Source organism: Drosophila bipectinata, chromosome 2L, assembly GCF_030179905.1.
Source record: "Drosophila bipectinata strain 14024-0381.07 chromosome 2L, DbipHiC1v2, whole genome shotgun sequence".
Taxonomy (NCBI): domain Eukaryota; kingdom Metazoa; phylum Arthropoda; class Insecta; order Diptera; family Drosophilidae; genus Drosophila; species Drosophila bipectinata.
Genome location: NC_091736.1, coordinates 4,930,988 through 4,946,661, shown reverse-complemented (window position 1 = coordinate 4,946,661; position 15,674 = coordinate 4,930,988). Strand labels below are relative to the sequence as shown.

The 15,674-nt window shown below is 41.6% G+C and overlaps 2 protein-coding genes across 2 annotated transcripts; one reads left to right on the top strand and one right to left on the bottom strand.

The window, feature by feature from the left end:
* Nucleotides 1-7,996: 7,996 nt before the first annotated feature.
* On the bottom strand, nt 7,997-9,529 carry LOC108124330 (uncharacterized). The gene has a single exon (XM_017239944.3). The coding sequence runs from the start codon at nt 9,527-9,529 to the stop codon at nt 8,066-8,068; it is 1,464 nt and encodes a 487-aa protein (XP_017095433.2). The 3' UTR covers nt 7,997-8,065.
* A 2,945-nt stretch (nt 9,530-12,474) lies between these two features.
* On the top strand, nt 12,475-13,322 carry LOC108124365 (uncharacterized). Its single transcript, XM_017239980.3, has one exon. It carries the CDS (start codon nt 12,552-12,554, stop codon nt 13,266-13,268), a length of 717 nt encoding a protein of 238 aa, XP_017095469.3. The 5' UTR covers nt 12,475-12,551; the 3' UTR covers nt 13,269-13,322.
* Nucleotides 13,323-15,674: the final 2,352 nt, after the last annotated feature.

Genomic DNA, 15,674 nt, shown 5'->3' with positions numbered 1-15,674 from the left:
GTCTTTTTTTTATAATTTTTTTTTTTTTTTATTTATTTCCATGCATCATTGGCAAATATTTTATGATGATGGAAGCGTTCTTTTAACTCGTCGGTAATTGTTGTCGCTAAGAACAACAAGTTAATTAATTTGGCTAAATGAATTCTCTTAATGGGCTACAAGATGTTTAATGAGATTTTCGGCGCTTTTGTCAAAATGATTTCAACCCATTGAAAAGACAGGAGCGAAGAAAGATTGAAGAAAGTGAATAAAATTCCTACAGAATGTACTCTACCTTGAATAATAAAGGGAATATTAGATAAAATATTCACAAATATTTTTTCTCTCACTTTCAGTGATATAAAGCTCATAAATATTAGTTTTATCTTTATAGAGCATTTCAATTTCGACAAACTTCAATTATTTGCATCGTATCCCGTTCTAATTTTTGCCAAAAACTGTCAAAATGACAACTGCCAAATAATTTCAGCTGCGAGCAAATGTTGAAACTCATTAAACAAAACGGCCAAAAGGCAAAACCAGCTACCATACAACTGCGATGACAACGCCTAACGAAAAGTGGTCTCTAATTAGAAATAAATCGAAAATGTTTGCCATTCGTATAATGTTTTGATGGCAATGCTCCTCAAACTCAAAAGCCATTTTCATTTCCATTTCATTTTCATTTCCATTTCGGTCGATTTTCCCCGTTCTCTCTTTTTTTTTCAGTTTTCTGGCAGACAATTTTCAAAATATCAAGTGTCAAATTTTTGCAATAGAATGTAACTCACATTTGCCATGACACATCCGAATATATGGCCAGAGGGTGTGGGCCAAAATCCGGCTGGTTGGTGGATGGTGGGTGGATGGGTGGTGGGGCATTTTGGAAGGGCAGTTTAGCCTTCTATTTGCTGTGTGCTGACAATTTTTTGACACAGCTGAAAAATCTGCACAAATTTGGACTCACTTTTTTTGTGGATTGTTTCTAAAATAGCAATTCCTGTGTTTGTCACTTCGAGGGGCATTCATTTTCGGGCGACGTCTCTTTGTTTCGCCATGCAGGAGGGGGCGTAGCACATGTAATTACGGACGACACTTCATTTTTATTCAAGGCTTTGTGAGGAAGGGGACAGCTAACTGGTATTGTTGTTGAAGGATTTGCTTTTTAATTTTGACATTTCATCCGAGTTCCAGTGTGGGTTATACGAGATGCACAAATGTTAATTAAGAGTTGGCTCTGGAGAAATGGGTCTTTCAAGGGTGGGAAGTTAATACAACATATGTGAGCTATTTTTTTGTAAAAAAAATATTAGATATCCTTTACAAATCCTTTCCTTATTTTCCAGTTACCATCCCTACTGGAATAACCAACCCGGCCAACTTAACTGGCGAAACATTCCATTGCCATTTGGGTCGGGTCAACTGAGAGGGAGGTGGAGCATATCCTTTGGCTCCTCGGATGCTCGGAGCTCGTCAAGTGCCTGGCCCCGTTGTTTGTTTTGATGGAAGCCACCCGGTGTCCACCAGCTCCTCCCCCTCTGTAGTGGAGAAAAGTTTTGTGTGCGCACAACACCCACAAAAGTGTCCCCGATTCTCCATCTCGCTCGCCTCGGCTGTCCATTATCCTTGTGGCGCATGTTTGTCTTTCATCATTTTTTTGCTCCTCTTGTTTTTCTGTGTGTGGTGTCGTCTTCTTATTTTTTTTTTTTGTGTGTGGAATTTATGTTTTTTACGCTTTGCTTCTCATCTATTTTTCTACATTTTCTGCTGACCACAGAGGGGCCTGGGGAATTCGGATGGCGAAACTAAAACACACAGGAGCAAGAGCCAGGACAAGGGAAGCCATCCTTGTTGTTGTCCTGTGGCCACTTTTACTACGTTCACAGCTCGGCTCCCACGTCCTCGTGACTGTGAAGTTTTCGTACCATCCTGGCCATCCTCATTTCGTCTCTGTCCGTCTATCGGTTGGCGGACATTTTTCTTATTTGCAATAAATTTGGTTATGAATGTTCTCGGTCTGCCCTCGTTGCTGTTGCCCGCTTCTGCCCGGGAATTGTACATAATTTTCACAATTTTGATGTTAACTTGAAAATTTACGATACGTTATTTTGAAATGATGGTTGGCTCGGACGAAGCCAAATAGCTACATACCTCCTTCTCTATCATTCTGTTTATCTATTTCGGGCTTTTTAGAGTAGTATCTGCCCCGAAACTCCACATCTATTTCCTTCCATCTATCGCCTTGGTCTGCCCCGGCATGGCAGGCATTAAAAATTCATTTTTACGATTTCAGTTTGCGGATTTAAACGAAACGCTTTCGTTGGGTTGGTCTGCTGCTCCTCTGGCCATCCTTTTGGATGGAAATCGGACTGGTAACAAAATAGGGATTATGGTTGTCGCCTAATCCGAAAGGGATTGGGATAACAAAACTAAAATCGTGTTTTTTATTAAATGGCTATGAAAAGTGTCTTGATTTAGGATCTTAAAAAGAAAGACTTTTTTTAAGCATTTATAGAAATAAGTTTAGTATTTTTTAATCAATCAATATACAAGAAAATGCTGACATAGACAAAGTGATCAGCATTCTGAATACGCAATATTGTATATGCCACACATTCCCAGCCATTTATAACATTCTGTACATCATAAATATAAATATTTATGGATTTGCGATACAAGTTTCGGATCCAAATCGTTGCAAATCGACACAAAGTGCTCTAATTTACGTCAATTTTTGGCAAGAAGACGAAACGAAACTGTCGGACAATTAGGAAAGAAATATGTAACTGTCTGGAAATTGGTCGCAGGACGAAGGACCCACAGCCCTCCCACTTTCGTCCGAGGCTCCGCAAACGAAATAAAATTAATTTATGAAAACTATTTGTGCAGGACAACAACGATAACGACAACAGCAGCAATAACACCAACAACAACAACAAAAACAAAAGCCAAGTCAGTTTGGGTCCACCCCAATCTGTAGAAGGCATTGGTCCATTGTCCTGCTCGATGGATAGACACGCGCTCGTCATAATTCTGTATAATCTATGTACGATTTGAGTAAAAACAAAGGAAAGCCAAAGCATAAATTTCACATTTTATGTGCGCTTTCTTTCGCCTGGCCACTTTGGGCAGGGGTTCGAGCCCTAGGTCCTTGGTCGTTGGTCCGTACTCCTTGGTCCTTGGATACATTTTGTGCGCGCTGTCATTAGGAGAAATAAAATATGCTACTGCTTTCACTTTGCTAGTCCTCCGTTTCGGTCTTGTCCTGCGGAATGTCAAGCAAACGAGCCAACCATCAACTTTATGGGCAAATAACACAAATTACAGAAACCAAAAACAAGAGAAATTCAAGAAAATTGGGTAGAATACAAGTATATCTTGTCACATTTTTGTTAAGGAAAGGTTTAACGCATGTTTTAGATTCCAGTAAGAGATAATTTTCAAAAGTTTGATGTAATTTGTTTGGTTTCTTCTGGAATTTGTATAAAAATCGAACATTTTAAGTCGAATTTTTTTTTAAAAGTACATATGGTTATCATGTCGGATTCTTAATATCTATTCAATCTTGTCGTATACGTAAAAGATTAGTTTTTAAAGGTCATATACCCTTTAGAGAAGTTTTAGATATATTCAAGGTACAAGATTTGTCATATTTTCTAGAGAAGCTATTATGTCCAACATGTCGTATACGTAATCTGCAATAGAGAATATCAAGTATACGTTTTTAAATTATATATTTTAAACTTTTCTGGAACTAAATGTTATTATTCATTCATGAAATAACGTTGCAGCTATTATTACCATTAAAAAAAATTTATGAAATAATTTTAGAACTCAATCAGACATGAATACATTTTTATAGATCTACCCCATTGAGTTGAGGTTCTATTCTTGCCACCTATCTGCTGCCCATCATATTTTTCAAATATGATTCCGCCTGGGCAACTGTTGCTGTCAGTCTGGGTTATTTCGTTGGGTACCCCGCTCTCGTCTTGGCATTTAGCAAATTCCTGACAGCCCGAGAACCCCACGTTGATGTAATTTTCGCCTTCCTGCCAAATGTCCAAAAATATCAAGCCAAGACCAATTATGAATAGAACAATTAATCTCTAATTATGCCTGAATATCTGTCAGGCGAATTATTAGCGAGAATGAAATGAAAATCAACGAAAAAGACACCACAGGCGGCACCGTCTCCGGGGGAGACAGAAGGGTGATGTACCTCAGAGAGATCAGATCTTGGGTGTCTCCTCCTTCTCAGCCGTTGCTCCATGCGATCTTTTTGGGGCCTTGGACCTCATGTTCGCCGGCTGATCGGATTATGACAACCAACGACACAACACCAGACAATCCGTGGCAAGAGGCAAGCGACATGAGGCCGGTGGCAAGAGGCATGAGTTTTTCATTTGGCGTTGAAAGTTTGCTGACGATGCCAACAGATGCAAACGGATGCCGCATCTTGATCGCCACTTTTGATTCGGATTAAGTGAAAATTCATTAGATAATTTCAGGCCGTGTCGCATCTTGATGGAAACTTGTGAGGCGCACTGCCGCACACTCTCGAGCACCAGCACTCTAGACGCACTTATCGCCGGCTAAGTATGCCAATTAGTTAATATTAGTAGCGATTAAAATCCAGGCTAGGAACCCGTCGTCGCGATTTGTGTCAGGAAGTGGATGGACGTAATCCTACCACTTGATGGAATAGACATCGATCGTTCCGGGCACGATCGTAAGCTCATTAAAAGTGCAAGATTGTTGCCAATATTTCCGTTTATTCATCGATCATTGATAATCTTTGTGGACAAAGGTGGGAATCAAAGCCTGACCCACTTTATATAGTCCTGATTTTTCTTTCAGTGCAATTGCTAGGCCGTAAGATATTTATCTTACCCTTCTGACTCAAATAAAGATGCAAATGATTCCGTACTGGATTGCAATAAAAAACCTCCAACCCCACGACCAAGTGACAGACTTGGCTGCCAACACGTAGACAAACAATGCAACAAGGATGTGAGTCCAGAGGGTAGACTGGACCTTGCCAGTCTGGGCACTGGACTCTGGTCTCTGGTCCTGTGTGATCAAGGCAGACAAGTGGAGTCTATTAAAACACTAACGTCACGTCACGGCGCCGAATGATGAATGTGGCCTAAGGACGAAGACAAGAGTGCAGGCGAAAATCGTCCAAAAACGAACGAGGCGAAAGGATAACAGATCCTGGCTAGTGCAGTGCCTGGCTAGTCCATGGATGAATACCAATCAGAGAAACAATTGGCAAGCCGTCGTCCTCCGGCAAACAGGATGTGATGGCAATTTAAGTCAGACAGTCACTCAAAATGGCTTTTTCTCTGCGTATTCTGTACACCAGCCGTATTGCCATCCATCTGTCCATGGTGCCATAGGAGGCGTGGTAAACGCACCGCCCACGCCCCTGCAACTGCAACATGGCCAATTGCCCCTCACATACATATGTATGTGTGCTTGTGTCTGATGGTGAGTGACCGGAAGTGAGGAAGTGCGCCCCTTTTGCATCGCCATCATGAAGTCATTCACTCAATTTATCGTTTGATGAATGTCCTGGCAGATAGTCCTGGCAGGCATCCTACTGCCACTGCTGTTGCTGCTTTGGGGCGTAGCTCTAGTTGCTGTTGTTTGCCCCACCACCGCCCATATACACAGACACACGTTTAATGGCCATTTGAGCAGTTGATAAACGTTTCGCTCGTTTGCGTTGATGAAATGTTGTCGTTGTCGTTGTCCTTGTTTGTCCTGCGCTGCATTGTTTATTTATGTATGCCCGGCATATGGAGCACATGCCACATGCCGCATCCTTTGGCTCCGTTTAGTTTTTGTGCTTATTATACCCTTGCAGAGGGTATTATAATTTTGTCCAAAAGTGTGCAACGCAGTGAAGGAGACATCTCCGACCCTATAAAGTATATATATTCTTGATCAGGATCACCTCCTGAGTTGATATGAGCATGTCCGTCTGTCCGTCTGTCCGTCTGTCTGTCCGTCTGTCTGTCTGTCCGTTTCTACGCGAACTAGTCTCTCAGTTTTGAAGCTATCGTCTTGAAACTTTGCACACACCCTTCTTTCCTTTGCACGCAGTATATAAGTCGGAATGGCCGGGATCGGCCGACTATATCCTATAGCTGCCATATAACTGATTGATCGGAAATGGTATAAGTTTGGTGTTTGTAAATTTAGAGACTTTAAATTTAACATGAGAGCTATTTTTGGCGACAAATTACGACATGCCAAATTTCATAAGGATCGGCCGACTATATCTTATAGCTGCCATATAACTGAACGATCGGAAATGACCCAACTTTCGTGTTTTTGAAGATAGAAAGCTGGAATTTGCTACAGATTATATTTTTGTTCAGTTAACCCGACCTACGAAATTTCATTAGGATCGGCCGACTATATCCTATAGCTGCCATATAACTGAACGATCGGAAATGGTATTTGGTAGAAATATCAACTTTCGTATTTTTGAAGATAGAAGCTTGGGACTTTTTTTTAGATTTTTTATTGTAATTAATTGGTTTTATTATGATGTAATCATAAGGATCGGCCAACTATATCCGATGTTTGCGATATATATCCAGTTTTAACTGCAAGGGTATATAAACTTCGGCTCCGCCCGAAGTTAGCTTTCCTTTCTTGTTTCTAATTGTTTTTGTTTGTTTAGCTTTCGGGGCTGGTTCGTCATGCGGTGCTTTTTTTGATTTACCGGATTTTTTTACCGGAGGAGTCCGGAATTTGTGAAGCTCTTTTTTTGGCAGCTCGAAAGTTGAGCCGTGCCCTTGGTGCAATTGGCCTGATGACAATGACACTATTATGATGTCACAGTCTGACAGGCGACACACTCGTTCAGGATACAGGGAGTGTCGGGAGTGGTTCTTCAGCACTCTTCTCATGGTTTATAGCACTCTTCTCATTCAACTAAGGACATTGTTTAGGAGTGGATGATGTTTTTTTAGTTTTTGGATGGGTTTTTTGAAAGGCCTGAAGGGTTTGATAAAGCCAGGTCCTTGACCATGAATTTCCAGAATTTAAAAGCTTGCTTTTTCCATCAAAACAATTAATCAAATGGCTTATATTACAAATGGAAAAGCCATCATAAATATGCACATTCATAAACAACACATCACCCATTTAAAAAACAATCCAAAAGGAAACAAAAACTCTACATTTAGGGCTCAACAAATAGCCACACAAATAGGCAAACACAAATCGTTGAAAAAGAAAGCCCAACTATAAACTGTTGGCTTTAAATTTGTAATAAAAATGCATTTACACCTCGCCCGAAAAAAAAAATAGGGAGAGCTGGAGCCACAAAAGCCAAAGCTCCAAAATGAAAAATAAATAGATTCGGGGACTGAAATATGAAATAGAAATATGGAATGGAAAACCGAACCCATCACACAAAAACAAAGAACAGCCCCATCCAACACTAATAATTCGCTTTTATTGAGTGTTTCTGGTGCAATAAAAAACATTTCGGCTGGATTTCCCTTCTGCTGGTCGTAAAAAATATTTGGATTTTATTGACCAGAGAGAGAGCCTCGGCCAAAATGCAAGATCATTTCGATATGCAGCGAACGGGTTGCATCGCACGGCGTCCAATCTATCCCTTCTCAGCCTCCCCCGTGGCGGGAAGAGGGTGGCCTATTAAAGAAACTTAACGAGCCAACAAATTACTACACGTCATAAAAATCAAATCACAAAAATACACCAAAACACGGCGCGACTCGGCGACGTGGCAATCTAAAAATAATACTCCTGATGCGCCCTCGAAACGACTTCTTCATTTTTTTTTTTTTGGTTTGAGGGGCAGCACTTGGTGGTGCCATCGGGTGTCATTATCAAAAATGATTTAAAAGCACAGTTGCGGTGGCATTAAACGGATTTTCCAATGCCAATGTATGGGATGGGAAGGTCTTAGCCAAAGGTGTTTTAAAGAAATTAGGCAAGCATGATGCTATGATTCGAGATCCTTTTCAGAGGATCAAGCGGGTATCTTTATTCATAGGGATAGATTAAGTTTGGTAGACAGAAAGAAGACCCAAAACAAATGTTACTTGATGGCAGATTTTCGCGAACTTTCTCCAAACATTGGGAGACGGCGCATTTTAGGGTCCTCCTCGTTGACACTGAACACCGTGTGTATGGAAGCGGTTTCCTGCGACTTTTCAATCTTCTCCCTGACGGAGGCCCGGTGGTAGCGCGCGATATTTACATGCCCCATGGTGCCCACTCTTGTGTCCAAACGCGATTGCTTCGGATGGCGTCGCATCCAGGTCCAAGGCTTTTGAGGATCGTAGGGCTCGTGAATAAGCACCGGAATCTGTTCGCCCAGATACATATGGTAATTCTGTTTTAGACGATTATGACTTTTTTTTGCCATCTTTAAGGAATTCAAGTTGGCAGCCTTGCGTTCTGTAGCCGACAGTGTACCCCGATGGAGAGATGCCAATCGCTCCTTGAATTTTGGCTGAGAGGGCGTCGCCGACATTGCTTCATTGTAATTTTTGGAAATTTCTTTGGCATAGGTCTTGTGAACATGTGCCGTGGTCTTAGGCACGTGAGTGGGTTCTAGATTGAGGTTTCTGATGGCCTGTATCAAATCGTTCGGGTGTCGGGTCAAAAGAGTCCTTTGATTGAGAAGATCGATCATTGCAGTAAGCTCTTCTGCCTGAATGATAGAGAATCTGCCTGGAACACCGAGCTGTTCATCAAAATTGAAATCATTGATATTGAAGTCCTCCAGAGTCCTCGGCTCCACCGCTTTCCAGAAATCAGCTCCAACATCGATCCCAAATGGCTTTTCGGGTACTTCATGATACAATATACTTCGGATCTTCTGGGCCCGGAAATCTGCTTCCCGTAGCCGTCGCTTACCATTATGGCGGGCCGCCGAGGAGCTGTCTATACCGGCCCGTTTGGCCCTATCCGCGTCCCTGTCGTGAGGAGCGTTTGGTGACACTAAGAAGTCCCTGATGGACGAATGCTGGCGGCTTTCTCCGTTCCTCAGCGTCGTCTGAATCAGTCGCATCAGCATCTGCAGCGCGTTCTTGTGGAAGGGATTCCGCACATTGCCGCGCGTATCGAAGATGGACATGTACTGGGTGCAGATGTTCCCGCTTGTGAACGGCACATTGCACGGACTTGCCGGTTGGCTGCTATAAGGATCGATGATCTTCCTGAAGTTCTGCATGGTGAGGGAGTAGAGAAAGTCGAGAACTACATCCGGCGGGCGGTTCAGGGAGATCGCCAACGATAGGATAATGTGCCGGTGGACGTCAAACCAGCGGCCCTTGGCGTCCGTCTTTAGACAGGAACAGCCTCTGTTGATCATGGAGAGCAAGTGACGTTGCTTCTCCGATACCACTTTCGGCGCAGCGATTCCGAATGGCTTCTTCGAAGAGTCCTTCGGTGGGGGTTTCTGCTTGGGGCGGCAGGCGCACTGCGCTATCCGCTCGAAACAGGAGCCCCTGCCGAAGAGACTCTTGGCGAAGACACCATTCCTCATGCTGTACATTCCTTACCTTTAATTTCTTGGATAAATAGGGATTAATATAAAATATAAGCCTCTTATCCCCAAAATTTTTTTTATTAAACTGACATACGATTTTTTAAAAAAGTGCCTCAATGAATCGCTCTGAAATTCAAAATCCGAGACATATGATACCAATACACCTCCAAGTCGAATCATTCGTCCATGGATCCAAGCTCTACTGACGGGACCAGCTCCTTGCCCATGATTTCCGTGTCGGGGTCCGAGTTCTCCTCCGTTTCTACAGAGTCCCACACCGTGTTCCACGAGTGGCCGCAGGGATTTAGAATTTTAAGCACAATCTCCAGGGTGACGGGGCGCAGAAACTCGCTCATCATAACGAAACACCGTTGGATCCGCTTTTCCATTTCTAGCACCACCGTCCGAGATCCCGTCATCCAGTGCTCCCGGATGCTGCCCAGATTGGGACATCCGGGTACCCGTTCGTGGGAGGGTGGTGGTACACTGCCCACCTCCAGGTCCGACTCATCCAGCCAGGGCTTGTTCTGAAGGAACGGCTCTGGATTAGTCATGGCGACCCGGTGGTAATCGGCCAGACTTGAAATCCGTTGGGAACTCCGGCAAACGCAGGCCATCATGTGGTAGAAACATCTCCCCGAACGGAAGAGGCCGGTAATCAAAGTCCTTCTCATCCTGCGTTTTTAGTGCGAAACTGGTAATTTTATTTTCTATATCCTTAAAATAGAAAGTGGCACTATTTACTTCCGAAACACAAAAAGGTATAATGACAGATTGGAGAAAGGAAAGGAGATTTCTAAATTTAAAAAAATGTTTTTTCATAATATCCCAAAAAGGACACAAGTGAGTAAAACCTTTTGAAAACTTCTCGAGCCACCCAGGTGTCGGTCGGTGTAACTCTCACCTGACCCCCCACCTGAATGATTTATGCCGAATGAAAGGCAAACACAATGGAAGGCAAGGTGGAAAAGGCGAACTGAAAAATAAACGTCAACTTGAAGATTGCAAAAATAAACCAAGTCGGAATATGACAATACACCACCCCCAGGAGCACTCCAACCCACTCTTGGCCATATCCACTTGCTTGAGCACTTTACGATGGCACCAACAACAATTAACACTCACACAGCCACTCACACACACACGGCTAGTCACACTCACACACCCACCCACAATGAGGTAAAAACAAAGCAGGCGCAAAACGTTAAATAAACAAAAGAAGGAAAAAGAACACCAAAGGCACCAACTAGCCCATTCCAATTGGATGAGGGAGCGAGATAGAATTGGTTACGGGCGGAGGGGAAGTTGGGAAGTGTGAGAGCGCTGTATGAGGGGAAAAAGTGGGGCAATGTGGAACGTTGGGTTTGGAATGCCAACCGCAGCTGTCTCTGCAAAAAGGGGAAACAGGAGAGAGTTCCAATTAGCAGAGCTCTCTCACTCTCACTCTCTCTTTCTCTGATTGGAATTGAAACAAATCTGCAGAAGAGTGTAAAAATGAGAGATTGTTGTTCTCCGCAGAAGGCTGGGAAGAGAGTGGCTCTCCAACACAAACAAAGTCACACAAACACACATACTCTTAAACAGCTCTGCTTGCCGGCGGCAGAGGCAGAGGCGTCGAGGCACGACCTCCACAACATAGCCCCCACCTACCAGAGACCCCACTTCGCCATTCCCCACAACAACAAAGCTAAGCAGGTTTGTAACTTGTTGGTGGGAAACTGCTTAAGAAAAGGATAAGATTTAAGGATAATTTATGATTTAAGATCTAAGATATATTAAGGTTTAATATCTTTATTTTAATATATAATAAAAACTGGAGAAACAATTCTCAAACTTGAATATTTATTTAAACATTAATACCAACCTATATTAACTTAACTTTCTCAGTACCATAAACTGATTAAGTCTCACCCGAAAATTACCAGAAAAAGATATGTAAACTATCCGAAAAATTCCAGAATATCAAGAACAGATAGATCACAATTCATTACCATATAGCTCATTGGATTTTATCGGGTCAAGAATAGAGATGGGTCTTTGATCTGATCCATTTCCGAGATGGAGATCAGCGATTCGCGGATGATTAACACCTTGGATATCCCGTTGCAAAGAAGGAAGATTATGAAAGTATATTTCAAATGAGAGGTGGGGGATATGGGAAATGTGAGGAAGTGGGGGCATCTCCATGGTTCTGATCCATCAGATCACACCTGAGTTCGATAGAGGTTGCAGTTCAAAGGGCTGCCGCCCGACGGCGGCAAACAAACAAATAAACAAATTAGACACTCATTCGATTGTTGGAATTATGATGAGAACCAATCAGCAGTGCCACCACTACGCCGTTTGAAGTTCTTTTGACCCGGTCCACGGAAGCAGCCGCCTTTAATCTCCCAACCGGCTAATGGGCCCCACAATGGGCCCAGGTGAAAGACACTTCCGTGGCGGCCTTTTTGTGGCTCATTGTGGGTGGCAACCACCGCATCTCAAAAATCGAACCGTCGCAACCACCAGGCACTGCCACTTCAGATTGGCGCCTGCAAGTATTACTTATATTCCATATCAGCTAATTTTTAATATTTTACCGACTCTGGAGAATGCCTGGAAAAATGCTTTGAACTCTTCTCGATTCGTATCTCTTTCAGAGCTATGAAATTTATGGATGAAGAGCCCCCGAAAACCAAAAACCAGAAAACCGAATACCTGGATCATAAATTGTTTGAAATTATGCGTAAATAAAGCAAAACCGCGTGTACGACCCACAGACCGTTTGATGTTGGCCGGTTCTTCTGCCCCGGATTAGTTTGATGTGTTTGAGGGAGGTGGAAATCAGTGGGGTCAGAGGGCTACCTAAATCATATTTGGTATTTCCTCAGGAATAGGGAAGTTGCACACATGAAAGTTTTCCAAAGGAACGGAAAAATATGAAACATTTCTCATACTGAAGGGTTTGTATTGCCAAACTGTCATTTGAAATTATATTTCCAAAACAATACTATTGAAATTATACAAAACTAATAGAACCTAAAAAATGAATTACTCTGCGGCTTATATGGAAAACTTTGAGGATCGTTGGAGGATCGAGCATCCCGATGATGCCTTCCTATCACCCTACCGGCCCACCACCCTACCCAAGGAGAATAACTACTTTAAGGACTTTGCCTTCCAGGATCCGGTTTCAGTAGTTCAGAAGACACTTAGCTCTGACAATTCTTCGCCATGTCTTCCCGAGGAAATTATCGTAATACAAAGCGAATCCGAGGCGAATAATACCTTTTGGATTGCAGTGAGCGGCTATAAAGTTGATAAAGCCTATATCGTCTATCGATTCTTTCACGATATAGGCCTCATTGTGGGCAAGAGTTTGAACAAAACCAACATCATGTATCTAAAGTATCTCAGTGTACTGGATTGCGAAATAGCCCTGAGCTATGATGGCCAAAGGATCGGCTACGGCGGCGATATCCGGGTGATAGTAAAGCTGGAGAATCCTGTCACCAAAAACAACATCATTCAAGATCTGGAGCAAAGCTGCAAGAAACAACGTAAAGTCCCAACTCCAATAAATGTATCGATGTGGAACTCCTCCATCGATGTGGAGGACGAAACTGAAGCCATGGATGTTGAGCCACCAAATAAAGTAGATACAGAAAATGTTTCAAAGCATCAGAATGAGGTCAAATACAAAAGAGTTGGCCTTTTGCAGTGGTTCAAAGAAAAATTGGCTTATGTGTTCTATTTTTACTAGAATTTCTGTTTATAGTTTTGGTTAGCCATTTTGCATGTTTTTGGTAAATAAATAAAAAAAGAGTCTTCGAAGACAATATATATGCTATTTTCAAAGGGCGAATCGATCCACAATTAATTTAAGCTATTCCGTTTAAGAATCTGATAAATATTGGCCAAGATATGGCTTTCGCTGTGGGCCATATTATGGCAACCACTGTTTTCCCCATTTTCATAGGGGGTCCATCAGAAAAGTTAATTGAAAATTCAAAAAAAATTGAGTCTTTATGTTTTGATGCAGATTAGTGGAGAATCGATCCACAATTAATTAAAGCTATTCCGTTTAAGAATCGAATGAATATTGGCCAAGATATGGCTTTCGCTTTGGGCCATATTATGGCAACCACTGTTTTCCCCATTTTCATAGGGGGCCCATCCGAAAATTTGATTGAAAATTCAAAAAAAATTGAGTCTGTATGTTTTGATGCAGATTAGTGGAGAATCGATCCACAATGAATTTAAGCTATTCCGTTTAAGAATCGGATAAATATTGACCAAGATATGGCTTTCGCTGTGGGCCATATTATGGCAACCACTGTTTTCCCCATTTTCATAGGGGGTCCATCAGAAAATTTGATTGAAAATCCAAAAAAAATTGAGTCTGTATGTTTTGATGCAGATTAGTGGAGAATCGATCCACAATTATTTAAAGCTATTCCGTTTAAGAATCGAATGAATATTGGCCAAGATATGGCTTTCGCTTTGGGCCAAATTATGGCAACCACTGTTTTCCCCATTTTCATAGGGGGTCCATCCGAAAATTTGATTGAAAATTCAAAAAAAATTGAGTCTGTATGTTTTGATGCAGATTAGTGGAGAATCGATCCACGATGAATTTAAGCTATTCCGTTTAAGAATCTGATAAATATTGGCCAAGATATGGCTTTCGCTGTGGGCCATATTATGGCAACCATTGTTTTCCCCATTTTCATAGGGGGTCCATCCGAAAATTTGATTGAAAATTCAAAAAAAATTGAGTCTGTATGTTTTGATGCAGATTAGTGGAGAATCGATCCACAATTAATTTAAGCTATTCCGATTAAGAATCTGATAAATATTGGCCAAGATATGGCTTTCGCTGTGGGCCATATTATGGCAACCACTGTTTTCCCCATTTTCATAGGGGGTCCATCAGAAAAGTTGATTGAAAATTCAAAAAAAATTGAGTCTGTATGTTTTGATGCAGATTAGTGGAGAATCGAATCACAATGAATTTAAGCTATTCCGTTTAAGAATCGGATGAATATTGACCAAGATATGGCTTTCGCTGTGGGCCATATTATGGCAACCACTGTTTTCCCCATTTTCATAGGGGGTCCATCAGAAAAGTTGATTGAAAATTCAAAAAAAATTGAGTCTGTATGTTTTGATGCAGATTAGTGGAGAATCGATCCACAATGAATTTAAGCTATTCCGTTTAAGAATCGGATGAATATTGACCAAGATATGGCTTTCGCAGTGGGCCATATTGTGACTACCACTATTTTCCCCATTTTCATAGGGGGTCCATCAGAAAATTTGATTGAAAATCCAAAAAAAATTGAGTCTGTATGTTTTGATGCAGATTAGTGGAGAATCGATCCACAATGAATTTAAGCTATTCCGTTTAAAATCGGATGAATATTGACCAAGATATGGCTTTCGCTGTGGGCCATATTATGGCAACCACTGTTTTCTCCATTTTCATAGGGGGTCCATCAGAAAATTTGATTGAAAATTCAAAAAAAATTGAGTCTGTATGTTTTGATGCAGATTAGTGGAGAATCGATCCACAATTAATTTAAGCTATTCCGTTTAAGAATCTGATAAATATTGGCCAAGATATGGCTTTCGCTGTGGGCCATATTATGGCAACCACTGTTTTCCCCATTTTCATAGGAAAATTTGATTGAAAATTCAAAAAAAATTGAGTCTGTATGTTTTGATGCAGATTAGTGGAGAATCGATCCACAATGAATTTAAGCTATTCCGTTTAAGAATCGAATGAATATTGGCCAAGATATGGCTTTCGCTTTGGGCCATATTATGGCAACCACTGTTTTCCCCATTTTCATAGGGGGTCCATCCGAAAATTTGATTGAAAATTCAAAAAAAATTGAGTCTGTATGTTTTGATGCAGATTAGTGGAGAATCGATCCACAATGAATTTAAGCTATTCCGTTTAAGAATCGAATGAATATTGGCCAAGATATGGCTTTCGCTTTGGGCCATATTATGGCAACCACTGTTTTCCCCATTTTCATAGGGGGCCCATCCGAAAATTTGATTGAAAATTCAAAAAAAATTGAGTTTGTATGTTTTGATGCAGATTAGTGCAGAATCGATCCACGATGAATTTAAGCTACTCCGTTTAAGAATCGGATGAATA

Coding starts and splice junctions, on each gene's coding strand:
- LOC108124330 (XM_017239944.3), bottom strand. CDS start 9,529: ATGTACAGCATGAGGAATGGTGTCTTCGCCAAGAGTCTCTTCGGCAGG.
- LOC108124365 (XM_017239980.3), top strand. CDS start 12,552: ATGAATTACTCTGCGGCTTATATGGAAAACTTTGAGGATCGTTGGAGG.